The sequence below is a fragment of the Dendroctonus ponderosae genome, unplaced genomic scaffold, assembly GCF_020466585.1.
Source record: "Dendroctonus ponderosae isolate FM_Combo_2020 unplaced genomic scaffold, Dpon_F_20191213v2 Dpon_F_20191213_6, whole genome shotgun sequence".
Taxonomy (NCBI): Eukaryota; Metazoa; Arthropoda; class Insecta; order Coleoptera; family Curculionidae; genus Dendroctonus; species Dendroctonus ponderosae.
Window position 1 is genome coordinate 8,722,196 of NW_026018814.1, and position 20,297 is coordinate 8,742,492.

The 20,297-nt window shown below is 32.7% G+C and overlaps 1 protein-coding gene and 1 long non-coding RNA gene across 3 annotated transcripts in view; both read left to right on the plus strand.

Moving 5' to 3' along the window:
- Positions 1-2,593: 2,593 nt before the first annotated feature.
- On the plus strand, positions 2,594-5,303 carry LOC109545031. Its single transcript, XR_002172629.2, has 2 exons — positions 2,594-3,543; positions 3,612-5,303. It is a non-coding gene; the product is annotated as an uncharacterized LOC109545031 (long non-coding RNA).
- A 3,742-nt stretch (positions 5,304-9,045) lies between these two features.
- LOC109545014 (NADPH oxidase 5) overlaps positions 9,046-20,297 on the plus strand; it is a 54,099-nt gene continuing 42,847 nt past the window's right edge. The window contains exons 1-2 of one of the 2 annotated variants that reach the window (XM_019915491.2): positions 9,046-9,507; positions 10,879-11,216. In XM_019915491.2, coding sequence (XP_019771050.2) covers positions 9,345-9,507; positions 10,879-11,216 — 501 coding nt within the window. In that variant the 5' untranslated portion in view covers positions 9,046-9,344. The remainder of the gene's footprint in view (positions 9,508-10,878; positions 11,217-20,297) is intronic. The other variant, XM_019915492.2, reaches the window with a different exon arrangement.

The following is a 20,297-nucleotide window of genomic DNA, read 5'->3' on the forward strand; positions in this document are numbered from 1 at the left end:
TACTACCGAGATTAATATGAAAAGACTTTCAGATAGTTTGATGGGGTCGTCGAAGTGAAAAGAAGCATTATAAACAAGAGCAAGCAGTAGCAGAGCAATACTTGTCATTACTATTATACGCCGACTTAGATATGGCCAAGAAGAGTGCTGTTGAGGCCACGAACCTGTTAGGACGAGAGTTTTTCGGGGAAATTCTATAAATTTGCTTAAATTCATTGTGGAATTAAAGTCAATCTCGTACTAGCCGAGCATTGCAAAGGGTCAGGTTTTTTATACTCTTTTCATCAAACGATTTTCGCTTTTTTGCCACTAATAAGAGGCAATTTGAGACGGTTAGGTGGGGCTCTATAATTAAAAACGTTCTTAACGACATATTACGTTTAAAATAAAACTATGCGACATCGCTAATAGATGGCTAAGGCTAAGGCATCGAATTGGAAAACGTAACATGATATTAAAACTAGTTGGAATTGCATTAGGTGTTATTAAATGCTTCTTTATTAAGTGCAGTATTAAGCTATTTCAGTGAATAATTTATGAATTTTCAATGCAAACATTGGCAGGCTAATTATCTCTATTTTCGAGTATTGAAGGTCTTAAAGCATGTTTTTTGTACATATGTTTCAAAAATGCAACCAAACAAGCAATCCGACAAAAAGCCTCTGCGACAATACCAAACAAGCATTTTTACCCGAAATAATTCCAAAGGATATTTGGGTTTTAAATGATATATTCAACTGGCGATAGGAATAAAGAAAAGTGTTGCAACCAATCCACAGAAGAAAAATTTCGAAGCGCTTGTAAAAATTAATCGGACATACAGCGAAATATTGTTATCAACTGACGAGAACCAACAAAAAATTGTTGGCAATTAGACCAACAAAGAACTAGTCTTGTTGATTCATGGTTTCAAAACCTTTTTTGGGTATATTGCTTTAAAAAAATTTGCCTTTTGATAAAAACCGAATGTCTTCACGCATTTTCTTAGATTGACAAAGTGCCATTATTTCACATTCAATGTATATAAATATGATAACAATAATGCGATAAAAAACGTGGGGACATTTTTGAGGTGAAATAAGTCCCAAAAAGGTTTTGAAACCCTGAACTTCAACACTCTGGAAATAATTTGACATTTTTTCTATTTTCCTGGGTCATTTATCTCGATATCACAAATTCATTCTGTAAAAAACGTTTCGGTGATATTCCACTATCCTCAGTTAGTTTAAAATAACCAATTAATAAAACATTTTGTCCATTAACACACGAATTATTATTACCTTTTTAAATTGTTGTATCATATTGTTTAAAGGCACAGCCTGTCCGAATAAATACTAAAACACTTTAAAATTAACGTACTTATTACCTAATAATAAGGGAATTTATTACTCGAAAACCAATCACAATCAATAAATTGTAGAATCGGTTAGCGAGAAAGTCAATGAAGAAATATATTAATAATGTAAATATATTATATGAATCTCAAAAAATTTAAATATCAATACTCATATTATGAAAGATCGAAATTAACATCCCATAGGGTCGCCCTTACCAATCATCATTTTTCAGTAAAACATTTTCGGGAGTTTAAGTACACATTTTTCGGAAAAAAATTTTAAACCAATAATTTGGTGGCAATATATTGATGTTGTATTTTTACTGTATAAAATCAAGGGGAACGAAAATTTGATGAATTTTTATTATGTCCTAACAATCAAGAACCAACTATTAAATTCACTATTGAAAAAGAACAGAACAAAGAAATTCCTTATCTCGCTATATGAATTAAGGAAGACTTAGACACTTTCGAGACTTTGGTATATTGAAAACGTACTCATACAACTCGATATTCAAATTTTAATTTAAATTAGCCGATAATTAAAAAAGCATTATAAAAATTTTAGATAATGGAGAAAATAATTTGTAATCAATCTAATTTCACATAAAAAACAACTCATAAGTCCACAACTAAAGCAAAATCAAAATAAATCCATTACAAACATTTTTAGCCCATTTATTCACGGGGTAAGAAGAATCTATCTATATCTATCTATATTGAAAATACCATTAGAAGCAAAATACCAAAAGAAAACTTCATGACAAAATTGAAAATAAAAAAAATGTAATTTACTAAGTTTAAAATAGACTTAAAAAAAAAGACGTACGTAAAGCTTTTAAAAAACGAATTCTATGAGCGAATGTTTTAGATGTGTCCTCGCTTAGCCTTGATTACCAACTTATCAATATGCTCTTTTTTGGTACCTGTTGATAAAAATTGCATAATTGCTATCAAAATATCAAACTGTGCAATCTAGAATTATCAAAAAGAAAAATCTGCGTAAAACCTTTCAGTGGTCTTAATTGTTGCTTATCAGTCCTGTCTTCAGTATGACTTTATCAAGGTTCCCCTTTTTAGAAGAAACGATTTCCTTCGAGGAAATGAAGGTAAACTTTATGCATGCCCATTTTGCACATTGTTATACATTTAAAATGTTGCGTAGTATGCACGATCTAAAATGTAGACAGTATCTTATGTGCAGATTTTGTAATTTAACGCTTCTTATCACACCTTTGAACAAATTTATCAATTCTGTTCATTCATTTTAATATCTTTTAACTTCTCAATGATTCCCAAATGCATTAAATTATTATATAGGACATTTTAGCTGCAAAGACATTTTATTATAACATAATCTGCAGAACAATTGTGGTGCTGCAATTACACTGTTAAAGTGGACTTTTACACATTTACATCAAATTTTAGTCTAATGCAAGAAAAACCGTTGTTTCAACGGGTTAGAAGGAACTTTCTCAGTTATAACGAGTTATTCTATCCAACTGCTCATTTAATTTCAAACATCAAATGTGCATGAGCATTAAATAAAAATAGTAACAAAGAAAAACTCGTTTTCCAATTTGCAAATTAGCCCATTGCCGGTAATCAATTTTCATCGAACCCTACCAATCGATTTGTTATCGAAAGCGAGCCTCATGTTATTTAATTGATAGCTGATTACGCGATCCGTCGGAGATGATTCTCTAAGGTAGCACTTAATGATCTGGTAAAAATGTATTACTTCGTACCTTCCGTTTAGGCCCGGCTATAATAATTAAATATTTCATTTTCAAATATGACTTAGCACAATGCTTATCTATATCTTGGCTATAGACAATCATAAATTAGGAGCCAATTGCCATGGAATGTTACTACTCACTTTGAGAGCCTGATTGATTGTTGATACTTGTAGCTATGCGATTCCAATCAAAATTCAGGGTTGGCCAGGTTTACAAATACAGATAACCAGAATGAGTATAAAATAATCAACATTTCAAGCACTACAATACTATAAAAATTATTTTGTTCAATTCTCACCTCAGTAACAGATTTTTCTGCAAAAATATATATAAACCGATCCTGACCAAGGCTGAAAATTGAGTAGAAATCAACTTATTCTGATATACGTTCGTGCAACAATTCTAAGAGCTCGAGCTTACCCTTCAATATCACTGTAATAAATACAGCATTCCTTTAGATATCCAATGGTAAGCGCTTCCTCATCCTCCATTGAATAGTTGGGTAATACATGTACATTTTTCTTTGTATCTCTTAGTTTGCTGTTTAAAACTTGCAACTGAACGGCTGCTATTGATACAGCTCCCACTACCAGCAAGTCAAGTGCCATATTGTTCAATGCCACTAGCAAAAGACTAAAAGATTGGAAGAAGTAAAATGGATAATGGAAATAACCATCGTTGAAATGTGGAAACTCCATGGGAAGCGAACCGGTTTCAAACGCTGGAAATATCGCAGATATTCAAAGTTCGCTGCAAGTATAATAATATCGAATACTTTACCAGGGAATAAGTTGCGAAATAGCAGACTGCCAAAAACAACTGTAAAATAGCCAAAGTCCACAACTCGGACAATTTGCAGAAAGTTGGAAATAATCGACTGGTACATCACTTTATTCCGCGTGAAAGTAGAAGTCTCCAACATGCCCACAAGTGCCCATAACGTTTTTTGATTAACAGATAGCATTATAGCTTTCAAGAGAACATTTATCACCGACATGCATATGAACAGACTTTCTGATAATGCCACAAAATTGTCAATATGAAAAGAAGCATTATACACAAGAGTTAAGAGTAGCAAAACGCTAATAGTTAATGACGCAAAACCACGAGTTTTGTATGACCAAGATGAGTCTTTTTGAGGATATGAAGCGGTCAGTAACAGAACTTTGCGCGGAAATGCTATAAATCCCACTAAAGCCATTATGGGACAACTGCAAGATAATCGAAAGAATATTAGGGCAAAGCTGTAGCTTTATATTCCTAGAGAAAATTAAATATTAATAGCTCTTAGCAGGTTTCAACAGTAATAAGTGTCTCTATCTAATAGGTCCAGATAATTAGGGATGGTTCGGCAATTAAACTATACCAGTTAGAAACATAACTGGAAATTAGATGAAATTCAAAATCCACCTATTAGCGTTATTGATGTTGGTTCAATTTTGTACGAGGCCTTAATTATAGTCCAAAACTAATTAAACCTAAATATGTGTATACACTTTTGTCATAAAAACACGTTTCTTGGACTATAATCAGTTATTATTTTTTTAGTTCAGCAACCATGAAACGTTTATGAGACATTTGTAAGTCTGCAGTGCTTGCAATGCTTTAGTTATGCACATTATTAAACATAAATGTTTAGAATCATGTTCATCTGTCAGTTTAGCGCTCTGTATGGAATATCCTTTAAATGTTTCTCGAATAAGTCATACATCACTTATTAAAAGGTGTTTCGTAGTCATGAAAGCGATTAGCTGCAAATTGTATTATTTCTTAGGTGTAAAACTATAATTTGCATAAAACATATCGCTAAGTAAATTAGATGTATGTTATAATCAATTCAACGCAGACAATTTTGCTTTCTCCTATAAAAAACTAATATAATCATAATTCATCATACACGATCTTTTGATTTCCTGGTACGATGAACAAAAACATGAGATGTAGAGGCAATATATTTTTTAAAGTAAATTAAATTAATGCATGCAATTATAATTAGACTTAAAAATGCATTCTCTTGAAAATGTAATATTTAAGGTAGGGTTTAAGGTGTTACTGTGTTTCCTTATTCAACTTTTTTCTCACATTCTACACACTATTTCCTTGTAGGATCCGCTTACAAAAATTTTACAATTAGCTGATCGGTAATGAGCAGTACCGGGTCCATATTCAGCTCATTAAACCAAGTAGTTAGGACGCAATCCTATCAAAATAAATACCTAACAATTTCACGGCTATAGTTTAAATCTTGTAGAAGTCCAAAAAGAGGATAGTTATTAAATGCATTAATATCTAATTTCGAAATGTAATTATGCTCAGGAACGGCCTAGATTTTAGACAGGTAATGAATTGCGCCGGTGCCTTTATATGGAAAGTGGTTGGTTGAGTAAATAAAAAAGGCACGAAAGAAGAAATCGCTTCTAATATCAACTTGATTAGATGAGCAAAAGTGGTTACGCTTCAAATTTTCTAATTTGTTCACAATAGTGTGAGAAATTTGGTATGATTTTGGCTTTTATTTCTATATCAAACTTTTGACGCAAATATACAACAGAACAGACGCAACACAACACTGGAAGTGTTCATAATAGTGAGAAACTTGATTCGTTTTCATTTTTTTGTATTTTTATATTAACAAACTTTTCAACCAACTGTACAATAGACAATATACAACACTGAACGTGTTCTTAAGTGGATTGAACGAAAAAAACTTGTTTAACATCACTGCAATTTGGCGTAAGATAGATCCGGAACGTTCCACCTATTAAAAAGTGTATTAACAAATAGTCGATCCAATTTTAATAGCACTTTAAAATGCCGTTTAAATTACTGACTTCTCATCTGATATTCACAGCGATAATGAGGTGAACGCATTCCAGTAACACCAAGTTAAAATAAAAAGTTTGATGTTATGTAAATGTTAATGAGATGATGTGATCTACTCAAGAGTGTGATGGGTTAATTGAAACCCTATTCAAAAAAACATTCCAATGAAAAAGAGCTTGAAAAAATTCTATGTCTATAAAGTTTTGTGAAGAGTCAGCGCCAGCATGATTAATTCGTCGACAAGTTTATAATATGTATTTCAAATTCAATTTAAAAAAGCAGGAATGAATAAATAAAGGACAAAAAGTACTACTCAACAAAGCTCTATTTAATTAGTATTTATTATAGCAAAATTTTAGGTATACAAAATTTGAAAGGTATTGATTGGTATGTCTACAAAATGGGGAAAGGGTTGAATGTAATGGCTGGAATAGTAAAATTTATTGGATTAATCCGAAGTTTCACAAACCTTAAGCGCTTTGGTTCTTTATTCTCTAAAAATATAAAAATAGTCATCATGTGTTCTTAGATTAAGTATACAATTAATATTCATAGAGCAAACTTTTACTTCCATTTGATGAAGAACTTTTTTTCATTGTTAATATCATTGGTAGACAGTGAATGTTAGGCAACTTAATGAATCCACATAAAAACTGCGGAACTTTTATGGATTAGTACATGCATACTGGAGGTATATTTCAAAATTGTTTTATAATGTACAGGGTACTCCAAGTACTAGATTCAACCCAAAGTTGCTTTTTGTAAAATGGAATATCATATTCAGGGTTTTGTAAAAAAAACTGAAGAAATTGAATTTTGAATAGATAAATTTCCAACTTAAATTTCTGTTTGCGATATGAAATATCAGAGGTGTTCTATTTAAATTATGCAAGTTATTACCGTTCAAATCGCGCAATTGTTTGAATACCTTTTAGCGACACCCTGTATGTGAGGTTCTAACGTTTATTGATTTGTCACAAAACACATACCCAAAAGGTGGCACTCGATTTCGAAATTCTAAATAAATATTGAGAATTTAAGCCTTTGACACAGACTTTAATTTTTACAAAACAACAGAACACTAACTCAGGAAGAAATTGTTTTTCACCGCAGACCCTTTTAATAAATTATCAAAAGGAGCGAATGTGACTTCAAAGAATGGAGACTAGACCGTACCAATTTGCTTAGTAAAGCGTCGCACTCTTAAAGCAAATTTCAAGAATACGGACTGATTTAGAAAATTGCGCTCAAGTTTTCATTTTTATCAATTTGTCACTAACCACATTTGTTAATAACCGCAAGCAAAATTATTGAAAATTTCAGCTTTGTAGAAATGAGGGTCTTTTTCTAACAAAATCGTGAAGTTGAAACTGCAATTTTACATTGTTTAAAACCGTCACCTTTTCAAAGTAAATACAAAAATAAGAAGGTAGTTACTGATTAAGGAAATTGATTTCAGGTTTCCGGAAAAAAAGCACCCAAAATTAAAAATTTACAACAACAGATAGTGTTTTAAATTGTTGCAAATCTTACCGTAAATGTGACTTGTTTGAAAAGTAAATTTTCCAGTTATTAAACATAATTTTTGGGTTTTTATGGTTAGTTTTGGTGAGTTCGGTTGATCGCAAAAATTAAACAGTTCATCACATTTCCTATTAAATAATAAAAATAATAAAAACAGAAATAATACTAGAAGCAATTTACAAATATTGAGAGAATACAAAGAGGAAACACATATATCTGGGTCACAAGTTTCTCAAGTAAATAGAACTTTTTAGGCCCACAGGAAATTTTGCACCTTTTCTTAAAACTAGGTTCGATGATTTCCAAAGGAAACATTTCTCGACTGCCTTTATTCCTGTACTTTTATTTATTATTAATTTAATTAATTATTAAAATGTTTTGTTTTTCTTTTAATTCATTATTAAACTTCAAAATATGAAATGCACAGTAACAGTTCACAACAAGTAAAATCGGTTCCGGTAAAGAAATTGAGCAGATTTGGCATGCAGCTTTTTTGGCAAAAAGCTTGGACCAGTCATTTTTTTGCTTGCCAATGCGAATTTTTGCCAAATTTGTTTATACAGGGTGGTCTAAAAATAAGTTAGGAAGTTATTTTTTTCAAATAGAAGCACCTGCTGTTAATTTCAGTTTTCAATTCTACAATGATTTAGTTAACATTTGCTATACTTCAACGCAACATTTACTGATAAAATTTGCGACTGAACCAATATCAATTATCAATAGCGATGATTATTTTAAGAAACAGAGCAAAAATCAAATTAAACGGCCAAAATGTGTGCCATTGACTTTCTTGTTATTTTGGAAAATATTTTTCTACCTCGTAAATTCCTCGAGTCCTGTTCGAAAAAATTTAGTTGTTCGTCGTAACTCATTTTTGGATCACATTTAGTTACCGTGACAAACCATGTTTCAAGATAAAAATTTTCGGATCCCAATTTTTCGCCAAATACACACCACTGTACTTTAAATGAGTTTAGACATTATTTCTGGGACTCACTGTATATAACATTTAGCTTGATGTTTTTTGCAAATACTCCGTATGGGATAACTAATTATTCTCCGCAAGTACCAATTTTTTCACTTAAATTGTTTAATAAATACAGAATTAAAATAAATACATTTTTACATGCACAACGGCGAAAAAAATATTTTGGAAACAAAAACTGCTTGAAAATAAATCTAGAAATACTTATAAAAACAACTTTTCCACAGGCTTAAAATGATGAAAAACTGCAGTAATAAAAACACATCTCGTAAGGGGTTGGATACCCGAAAATGTCCACATCTTTGATTAGTCGGTCAAGACTAGCCAGATTTTATATCACAGTTTTCAGAGGCGCTTTCTGCCATTGGTAACTTATGCTCTAGAGTCCGACTATTACGTTATTGACCCAATTAAAGCACTGAAAAATAATCAAGAACACTGTACGAAGAAAAAAGAAATAACTAGAGTAATTATCCCCCCGTGGGTCGGATGGCGGCCATTTCTTAATAGTGGCCATAAATTCGATTGCAGAATTTACAAGTTGGGACCTCCCCTTTACGTAACTTTCGATTTTCGACAAGGGCAAATCTTGGCAAATCGCTCAAGTTAACCTTGATCGAACACTGAATGCACCATTAAAGAACAGCACTCCACAGCACCATTCTTGGCCGCCGGAACCACTGACGAGCGCACCAAAACTCAAGGAGGCACATAGTTCCCACCCCATAAAGCAAGTGAACGGCAATAACAACCTATCACGATCTCGATGTCAGCTTCTTAACAGTTTGCCGCTTATTGACCACCAGAGCCAGCGATCTTAGATTAACTTTGAAGAATTCTTCTTCATTAAATCGTGCTTTTTTAGCGGATTAGTGCGCATGTCAAACGGGGTTTAATTCGGTGTGAAAGTTGACTCTATGAGCGAAAGTTTCTGAACATGTCTGAGCCGGAATTTGTTGCGGGATCGACTCAGACCGATCGTGGGGATGAGAGTGAAAGCAATGCGGACTGCACGGATAATGAGGGAAATGGACATGTTCTTATCAATGTTTTTCAACCTACGGTACTTAAGGCTAATGCTCAGGACATGAACCGGAAAGGTATACCCAATTTAATAAATGTTTTGCATTTTTGAAATTTTCACTCTTTTATTCAAAATTTTGTGAAATGTTATTTATTTTATACGTGGGAATTATACTTCCATTGCATGGGGTGCAAACTGGGCACACTGGGAATGCGCTAGGCGATTTCCCGTTAAAAGTTCTTGAAACATCTGAAAACCCAGTGGATTTTAAGGTGTAGTTTTCAATTGGTTTACATTTTGCAATCATAAATATGCTGAAAATCCGCGGAAATATTTTTGAACGTAGACCACAACACCATTTTTATTGGATGAAAGTTTAATTGAGAAAAATGTAGAACATGTTCACACATTTTATGTGATTAGATTTAGCTTTATAAAACAACGTAACAGATAAACTGAGAACAAAATAAAATTGCGAATGAATCCATGAATATTCGATTGATTTAGTTAAGCAAATACTACAATACTGTTTCAATAGAACAATGGCAGTTTTTTTTAATTATGAAAAGATATGGAGTGGGGTTAATGCATGATGTTTTTCTGAATTATTATTAATGTCTTCTTAATTCACCGTTCTACTGTTTTTTGGAATCGCTAAAACTTTTCCGAGATATTCTAAATTCTTCTGATGTGGGCGTCAAAGACGTTTTTTTGTCAATATTGATACGTTTGATGTATTAACTGAATGCATCCGCAAACAAAAATAGGAAATTCATATAGTAATAATAATAATAATTTTGTTTATAATATTATATTTATTAGCTAGGTTTGTTTTGAGTTTATAGTAATTTAATCTGCGTTTAATTTTGTTGCTCACTTTCTTCTGCAGTGTGGTTTGTTATTGTATCAGCATTATTACTCAATAATAGTTCAAATAACCACATAATCATCAAGCAAGTAATGCAAAAAGCAAACAAGTTTCAAAACTGAAAATAAGATCAACGTTAACACAACAAAAGTATCTACAAAAATTGGTAAAAAAAGTATCTCATAAACATCATGAATATTTTTCCTGTTTGTATTCAATGTTTCATTAATACTACTTAATCCAAAGACAAACACTTAATTAAATTGCAGCTTTTTATCTTTATTGTCTAGGAATCAGTTCCACAAATGTTGTCTTCTGGCCGATCGATTGTAGTTGCAACAATTCGTAAAATTCGCTTAGTTTGATTTTAAAATAATTAAACCTGCCCTTAATATTTATTTATCATTCCTTTGCATTAAGTAATCAAAATGCTCTTGCTTTTATTAAAAAGCTTAAGCAAATATTTTCAATAAACACCAACCCACTTTTTCAAAATAAATGAAAATTCTCAGAAGTACCGCCACGCAAAACTTCATTGTAAATCCGCAAAAACAACCTCATTTTTTTCGGTATTTCCAGAATCCAGACTGGAGGCGAATGGAATCAGAGCTCAAACTTTGGATCTAATAAAAGATCAACCGATTCCCAAAAACACAATCGGCATTCAGTCGCGCTCTATAGGAGTCGGTACGTATCACGAAAGTTACGAAGACGTTCCATCGTGCAGCCAAAATTCGTGCAAGGAAATCGATGAAGACACTGTTATAAGGAGAAGATCGTTGGTGCCGATGAGCAGCATGGAGGAGGAGAATCTGAGGGAGCGCCTGCATTTGGCTCAACTGAGACTGGCAGGTGAAATAGTCAATCGGGATCAGAAGTATACGCGCGAGGGGTTCAGAAAACTGCTTCAGTCTAAAGTAAGTAATAATAAACCAATGAGGATTCTAAAGAAGCTATCATTGTGTAAAGCGGTAGAGCGTAAATTCCTGGTATATTAAAACTAGTTAAAACACGTAATTTAAAAAAAATCGGGTTAACAAGCAGTTGGGTTCTGGTTGTTACAACTGCGATTTGCACAATTTATTGCAAAAAATCAGATGCTCATTTCAGAAATTGCACTCGAGCTTGCAGAAATAGTTAGTCATATGAAACGGATATCCTGACAGCCTGATTTGAATCCACGAGGCAAAGAATTACTACATTTAGTGATGGAGCGACTCGATTTAAATATCTGGAGTTATTCCATTAAAAAATAATTTTATTAATCAATCGGTTAACTTGTTATTATTTAGACACCACTTTAGTTTAATTCGTATTCACAAATAAAGAGAAGTCTGAAGTCGATGCTTTTATTGATATCACAGAAAGATTTACGATATGTTCTCTACGACCGCAATATTTTGGGGTACAGAAAGGCTCGAGTGCCGACAAAAGACACCAAGAAAATTATCGAATGAATAATTCGAATAATTATATTGATTATCAAATGCGAGTAAACTCTCTATTACAAAAACAATTCGATTGTTCCCATCGGTAGTAGAGTTAATCCATATCAGAATTTTCGCAGATCAGAGAAAACATCATTAGAATTTTAAAACTAGAAAATTTCCTCGCGCAGTTTTATATATCTTTTCAAGCAAATAATTCGAGTTTTATTTGCTTATTTTAACGAATATTAGCACGAGATGCACGAAAAACGATTTATTACAATTTCTAAAACAAAAAAATAGATCAAATATATACACTTCTTTAAAAATGTACGAGAAAGTTTGTCTAAGTATAAAAAGAGTACTCAAAGCGTCTGACTTAAAAATCGGTGAAATTATACGCGTGTTTATGTATATTTTAAATATACTGGAATATAATAGTAATCAAGCATACAAAGTAAATTTTATCAGACCAGAATCCTTATTTATATAAATTTCATCATCTCTTTATAAAACATGAAAACATATAACAAATCGATGCTTAGCAGTGAAGAAGTAAAAGTGAATTAAAACGCCAACTCAAGAAGCACGAATTATATTTAAGAGTGAACAAGTGGATTCCAGCGAGATTCTCTACTGACAGAATTGCCCTTTGCTAACTGCTACCTATTAAAGAAACGATAATTTTCTTTGCATCTCAACTACACGATTAACATTTTTAATTAGTCACGTATTCGGAGCGAATGAGCGCTGCATCCAAAGTATCTTTTTAGCAGACTGAACACTCGGCAGCTGGTTGTTTTCATAGAAGGCAGGCGAGATCAAACAAGATCGAATATGCAACAATGCACTTTGAATGGACGGACACTGAAAGAACTGTGAACTTTGCGATTGGATTAGCGGAACAATTTTCTCAATTCAATCAGGTCCAGAACTAGTTTTGCGAAAAACGACTTGTCTGGTAAATCAGCTTTGTCAACTAACACCTGACTTAGCGTATTACCATAACTCTAATGGACATATTGATGTTTTATGTATTAGCCACACGTAATAATAATATGCAGGAATGCTATTGCCAAATATACAGTTCTTTGGATTAAATAACACGAAACTCCGGGACCCAACATAAATTTAAAACTGGAATTTAGCAATTTAAATTTGATATGTTTTGTGATTTTTTTAGTCCTGAGGCAAGTGATTTTATATATGACCACCAAAAGGTAATTTTGATAGTTAATGATAGTTGATTATTAAATAAATTATGGAGCTTCGGCATTTTTACCTGCGGTCAACCGAATTTAAAAGGCCTACAACTTTCGAGTGTTTCGAATATTATTTGGCTGATATTCGATACCTTTGTTAGTAAAGCCAATCCTTTAATGTGGTTTACTTATGTAAATTACTTTGCTTGTTGATTTCGTTTGGTCGATTTGATATTACAGCTGATAACCGACAATAATCTAGCTATACTCTGTTAGCATTTGCACAGGTATTTATTTTCCCACTAAGTGGTGAAGAGGTTTAAGAGTCTTCGAAAACATTCCATTATTCTTCTCGATTCCGATTATTTCAGTTTTCTGCAATTAAACAACTGGTCAGATAGAGCAAAGTAACGGGAAAACCGATTAGATCGACGCGAGTTTTAATTAATTAAGTAAAGAATTAATGAGCCACCTAAATAAAATGGTACCTTGAACGGGCGTTTTCCGGATTTTCAGGTTGCACAAAGCAACCAAATGATTTAAATCAGTTTTCAAAAATTATCCAATTATTGTAATCGTTTACCGAAGACTAATAGGCATATTACAGTTCATTATTCGGCTCGGTGCCGTGGTTTGCCTTTAAAATGCCTCATTTATTTAACATGTTAAACCGAAAGACGAAAGTGCAGGATGGAATTCTGACTAAGAAGGCAATTTGTTGTCAGGTTTAATGTGGCTATAATGAAAAAATTGGATGCAACCATGAAACGTGAATGGGGTTTGAAAAATTTTTTTTCTGAAATAAACCAAAACAGCGAAAGAAATAAAAATTAATGACAATTTATTGAAGAGTCAAATTGTGCCTTTTGCACTGAGTAGGATCTAAGAAAATTGGGCCAACAACTAGAAGTAAAAATTATGCATAATAATATATAATATTATCTACATTATATTATAAATAATTTTAGTTATTACATCGCCATTTTTACTTGTTCATGTCATGGGTGGATTTCAGCAATATATCTTATGGAACTTAGCAACTTTGAACACAAAATGAAAGAAGCAATAAAAGAAAAATGAATCAAAGGGAATACATTGAAAAGGGAGTGAAAATGATCGTAAGATTAAATGAATTAAGGAAAACCCAACAAAAGTATAAAAAAGTGGTCTAAAGAAGTCTAACAAACGTAAAAAAAAATCAATTAAATGCAAATTACAATAAAATGTTTTAGGATAAAACAGCATCAGTTTCAAAAGTTATTTTTGCGATTTAAACTTAATATGTTTTATGAATATTTTCTTTAGTCCTGGGGCAAGGGATTTTATAGTCGGCGACTACCAAACGGCAGTTTTGATAGCAAATATAAAAAAATATTCAATTAAATGCAAATGATTGCAAATCTTTTAGGAAAAAGCAGCTTCAAAAATTAACGCCTATCATGTTTAAAACATTTTCTATTGATGAAAACAAACATGTTTTGAACTCGGTTGAAAACTAGTCTTCTTGCCTGGGATTTAAGAAACAATATTAAGATGTTAGTAAATTGTACACAAATCTGATTTTTGGATCATATTTTGTAAGACAAGTTTTATGTGTTTAGTCTTTTTGTGCGTTCATTGTTCTTTTTTATTCATGTTGATTGTATTGAATATTTAAACATTTTTCGTTTCTGAACACTATCTTTGTCATCTGGGACGAGGAAATTGAACTGAACATTTTTAACTCGTAATGCCCTCGAAATTTATGACTTATTTATAATTAGTTGTTTCTTGTTTTTTTAGTTACCTTTGAAATTGATATATTTTGCTCACATAGAGCTCTTTTTAAGATATTTTTAAACAAAAGTTTATTCACTTTTTCCCACTGTGGATAGGTGTATATTGAATCATATGTAAAATATGAATAAAATTCAGTTTCTGGTTATCAGTTCAGTATTGCAATGAAAAATTAACGTTGATTTGAAAGACAATAGCAAAAATAATAAAATCCCTTAAAAACAGATATTGTCCCCAAACAATAAGACCAATGAACGAATTTACCAGAGAGCTTCCTCAAAAGAGCGACGATTGCTTGAAATTGGCAAGAAACTGGGTGAAAATCTGGAAACCAAATTTGAACATATAGAAGCAGTGTTTCTTCAGAACGGATACGAAGCATCTCTGAAGATGCAAAGCACTCGTGCTTATGAAACGTAACCCTGCAAAACTGCGTAGTTTCAAGCAATAACCTCGAAAGCCTTAGTCTTCTTTACCCATTCGTTCACTTTGATGCCACCTCACTTTACCTCTCAGCAATATCATTAATTTATCTTTTTATCAGAACTGAAGAAAAGATGAGAACTGTTGCAGCTTTGTGTGATTTTCCAGGTCAAGATTTCAGTTCTAATACCTAGCAAGTGATACCAAGCATCCATTGCCATTACAGACAGTTCTGTATCTTCTTCTGACACAATTACAACACTTGCCTATTTGATTGCATGTAAACGTTATGCCGGGCCGTAATCACTTTCAGTATACTCAACTTTATTTATTTTATTCAGCAATTTGTGTCCTATCAACGAACGGAAATGGTAATGCAAATTACTTCATCGAATAACAACATGTACATAAATTAGCTTCAAGAATGTTCGAATTATGTTCCGAGTAAATGTTGCAATGTTTAATGGGTATAATTTCTTGTTGAAGTTATAGCCAAACAGGGCAGGTTGCAGCTGAGCATAAAAATGGGCTGATTTCTAGTCAAATATGCAAGGCAACTGGAACGATAAGAACTTTTTGCACGATGATGGGTAAAAGTGAGTGAAAATTGAACTAAGCAGCAATTATGCGCCATTGTCCAAAAGGAAAGCATTTGAAAAGTCAGCATCTAAAGCTTCTAAGCTAAAGTATTCGAATGAGAAAAAAGTTCTAAACTACTTTAAAAGAGATAACGTTTGAATGCCGAAGCTGGTCAGTTATCATCAATCTTCAATGCAGAACCAGTGAGTAAAGCGCAGTATAAACGCGACAGTAAATGCCCTTCCAAAGATTAATGGGGTCGGACCACGAAGCCATTGATGATAATAAGTGTATTTATGACCAGGCGTTTTTCAATTTAATCTTGCATCATTCTCATTTTTTTTGATAAATTACGATGTGCGCGTGACGTGATGCAAAAGAAGAGATTGCAGGAAAAAGTCCCCGAGCTAAGAAAATGGCCAAAGAATTGATAAGCTGCCCCTCTTGGAGAATATTATTAGCGACTGTAGTCCCATGACAATTGGACTGATGGATATTCTGATTGGACCACACACATACATATATTGCTTTCAATTTTTCTCATCGGCCTTGATTGTTGTACTTTGTTGCAGTGATTTTGCAAGTTCATTTTGGTCCATTGTCCAAACTGCCCAAGCCTAAATTAAATACGAACAACCATCAGGAAACTAATGAACGTACTACAATGGGAGTTAATTTGCTCGAGCCCGAAATTAATGATCGGAAATTCGTAAACAATTATTTTTCAAATTGCTCTCTTCAGTAGTGAGGCCTGAATTGAAGTCGTCACCTGAAAATATTCGATAGGTAATAAATCCTGCACTTGATCGCGGCTTAAGATATAATTAATGAGGTGTGGAACTACAGGAACAACGTGTTTACACACATGATTGAATTGCTATTACTTATTAGTTTCTTCACGCGTGCCAATATTTGTCTTGACTACTTTGTGCCAAGCCAATTAATTTAATCACCTTGTGCACATGCAAATTACTGATTTTTGAAGGTTTGGTTATTTAAAGAATATGTTCGAAATAGGGTTTGAAAGCTGCAGAAATATATTGGAAAAAAACACATTTGAATTTCAAGAACAGAATACATACGACGCAACGATAGTTTTGATATCTTCTAGGAATACTTTGCGCGCTTTGCATTCTTTTGCTCTGAGACCGTCTGATTTAACCGCTTTCGTCATCTCCATATGGGAATATCCGTTCCGCAGAAAAGTTTCTGTCAGATGTTCAATTCTGTCCATTTTAAGACAATCGTCGAGAAATATCAAATCTTTTGACAAAGCTTATTTGCTTGTTAACTTCGTTCAATGCTCTTAATATTTTCGGACAATATTCGGACTATTAATGGTAAGTTTGTGAACCTTTGTACCACAAGAAAGTAAAAGTGACGAGTAAAATTACACTGCGCTGCAAATTTATCGCATAGCTTAAATATTTCCTAATTTTTGACTGTGAATATTGTAACTGACAATGTGTATGTGAATACATGTGAATATATACAGTCGATGATCCGATCTGAACATTTTTTTTATGGAATCACAGCTCTATTCTGGACAAAATTTAATTGATAAGGTCAGGAAAAAATTAAAAATAAGCCATTGTTCAGTTTTCTTGATCAAAGTTTAAATCGTTCTGCGTGCCATATCGAGTGTCCCAAGAAAAAAGTATATGATGTTTTAGCCTCATGTCTTCCGAGTAATTTGAGCCTTTAATTGTTTGTTTGTCATGAGACATTCGAGAGATACTCATTTTTTATAACCTTTCACATCACATTTTCGGAGTAAAATTAACTTAAACGTTTTTTAATTTGTGCATGAAGCATCTGGCAAAAAGGCTGTGCAAACAACATTTTATACAAGTTGATAGCTCTCCTTATTTTTTTGAGCTTTGTAAATTAAGTTGTTAAAGATTTTGTGTTCCTAAGCATAAATTATTTTTGTTCTCACTTCCAAAAATGATGCTTTATAATGTGCTTCTTTATGGAGTTACATACTTAACAAAATAAACAGAGTTTGTTGTTGCCATGCCCTAAACATGATATAAAAGTTGTAATAAAAGTGCGTACACAGCTTTCTTCAGAATATAAAAAGCTTAAATATATTGTGTGGAAAATGTAAGAAATGTTCCGTATATCAGAAATTTTGATTATGAATAGAGCTATGATTCGAAAAAAAAATTGTTCAATTTGAATTACCGATTTAGAAAATATTTACAGTGAAAAGTTACGGAAGATTTAAGCTACGCGTTGAATTTGTGGGGCAGTGCAGGCATAATAAAACTGAAGGATGGAGCAATCCAAATTTTAAACATCAATAATTGAAAGGGCGAGTGGAAGAAAGTGTGTGTAAAAAAAATATAATTTTACGAGAATTAATGTATTATGGGCAATTTTACTACGTCTGGAATACGAATAATAATAATAATAATAATGTGATGGAAGGCAAATTCCACAAAATAAAAATGATGCGCCAAATAACAAAAGCTCGTTTACATACTATAAAATAATGTAAATTTTTATCAATGAGGCAAAAGACTTACTTTCAGTTCACCTATTATTTAGATAGATCAAAAAGAAAGAATGCTTCAAGTTTAAAACATTTTCAAAAAGTTTTAAAACTGCTCCCAAATTCTATAAAATAAATTATCAGTAACAACATGATTTAATTGTGAATTGGTGTTTGTAGTTTGTGTAAATTTTTAATCTGCTGATGGCGCTGTTGAATCGCCGAAACGTAATGAAATAAACGATGTTCAAAATTTTTACTTCACACTTTGACTGAGACCCAGAAAAGATAAGAACATCATTATCAGTAACAAAGAGTTTTGATCAAATTTGCCGGTAAATTGACTTTAATCTAATTTATCTCAAAATAAACTTTTTGATACGTAACCTTCTTTCACCAGCTTTCACTCGCACCTTTTATTAGTCAAGATCAACCCTGAGGCAACAGACACAAGTTCCGCTAAGAGGAGCAAATGAAGCAAAATAAATTAAATATGATCGAGTCCCTTTGTGTCTCTAGTAGCCAATTATTAAGACCGATTGGCGTTCATATCAGAACATATATTTGAGCCCTTTTTTGAAAGTGTTCTCAGTCCGCTTTATACGAAATCTGCTCCTGACGCTTGTATTTCAATAGCTTAAAAATTGAGAAAAACATTTAAATATTTTCGATATTTTTTCAAATATTAAGCTGATTAAATTCCTACTCTGATCATTTAAAAAATGTTGGTTCAAAGAGAGTGTGAGTGTGCGAAAAATCAATGTGTTTGAGACAAGCAAATGCTGCAGAAAAATCACCGACTGCAGCTTAAATATACGGACCATGTTTTACAAACAATATTAGTTTCACTTGAAAGATCTGTGCAACATTTAAAAAAATCTCATTGACACAAAAATTATAAATCGAGCAAACCCACTCAAAATAAATTTTAAATGTCAGTTCCAAATTTTAGGATCAAAGAAATAATGTTACCAGTTGGACGAAAGGGCATTGTAAAAAAATAAGATTCCGTATAGTGAATACTGGCTCTCACACTGACACTATTAAACAAAATCCTGTCGACGTAATTATAGGTGTGTTGAAGAACAGCAAGTGTTCAAAAAATCGGCATAAAGAAAAAAGCAAAATGATCCAGCGTAAGACTATCGAACCTGTGAAAACCGGCTATTTAATTCTTCTCAATACATGTTTAGTTCTTTGGACCGTATCCTTTCGTAAAACAGTGGCACGAAAAGCGCTTCTCGATTTTTTACAAGGATTTTTGCTCATGTCCGACATCTGTTCGGATCGTTAGCAGACGTTCTAAATTATTCTGAACAGAGCCGAAGATTGTTGCCATCACTTAGCCGTATTTAGATATGATGAGGGCAATTTCGATTAATTTTATTGCGAAAATCAACGTGCGAAAATGGTTAATTTGAAGTGGCTAATGAGGCGTGATGCTAATGTTTTCTTAACGACCTTGGCATTCGAATTATAATGCTAACATGATGGAAGACGAGGATGACAGGGACCTGTCTGCTACCAGATAGAAAATTCTTCTGAGTTGTATTGTATTGTTGCAAATAATCCTTTCAGGCAAAGGTGCTGGTAATTACTATAATTTTCCTACTGCTAGCAGCTTTAGTTGCCTTGAGTGAATTTTTGGACCTACATTTCCTATTGAAGAATTGAAAAATTATTTGCTTACATTGCTGGCGGCGATCTAATCGAGTTTGATTGAGTTAAAGTTAATATTGGTATGTGGACAAATAAATTTCCACATACCGTGTTTAAGTTAATACAGAGTGACTGAAATGTGGCTTCATTTCAGATGAAAAACAGCATTTTCTGACTTTTAAAAAGTATCACTGTTTACTATTAATGTTAGGTCTGTTGAGAGGTTGATGCTTTTGCACGGAACAGAAAATACAAAAGTTTTTCATTAAAGAAGAACTTGAGGGTATGAATATGCCCCTTCGACGAAAATTGTTGCATAATGAGATTTTCTTCGAAAGATCCAGTTTAGAAGGTCTTGAAGATTATGAACCTGTTAGTTTAGGACCGATAATTTTTCACTATTCACACAAGACACTTTTGTTCGCAGAGTTTTGT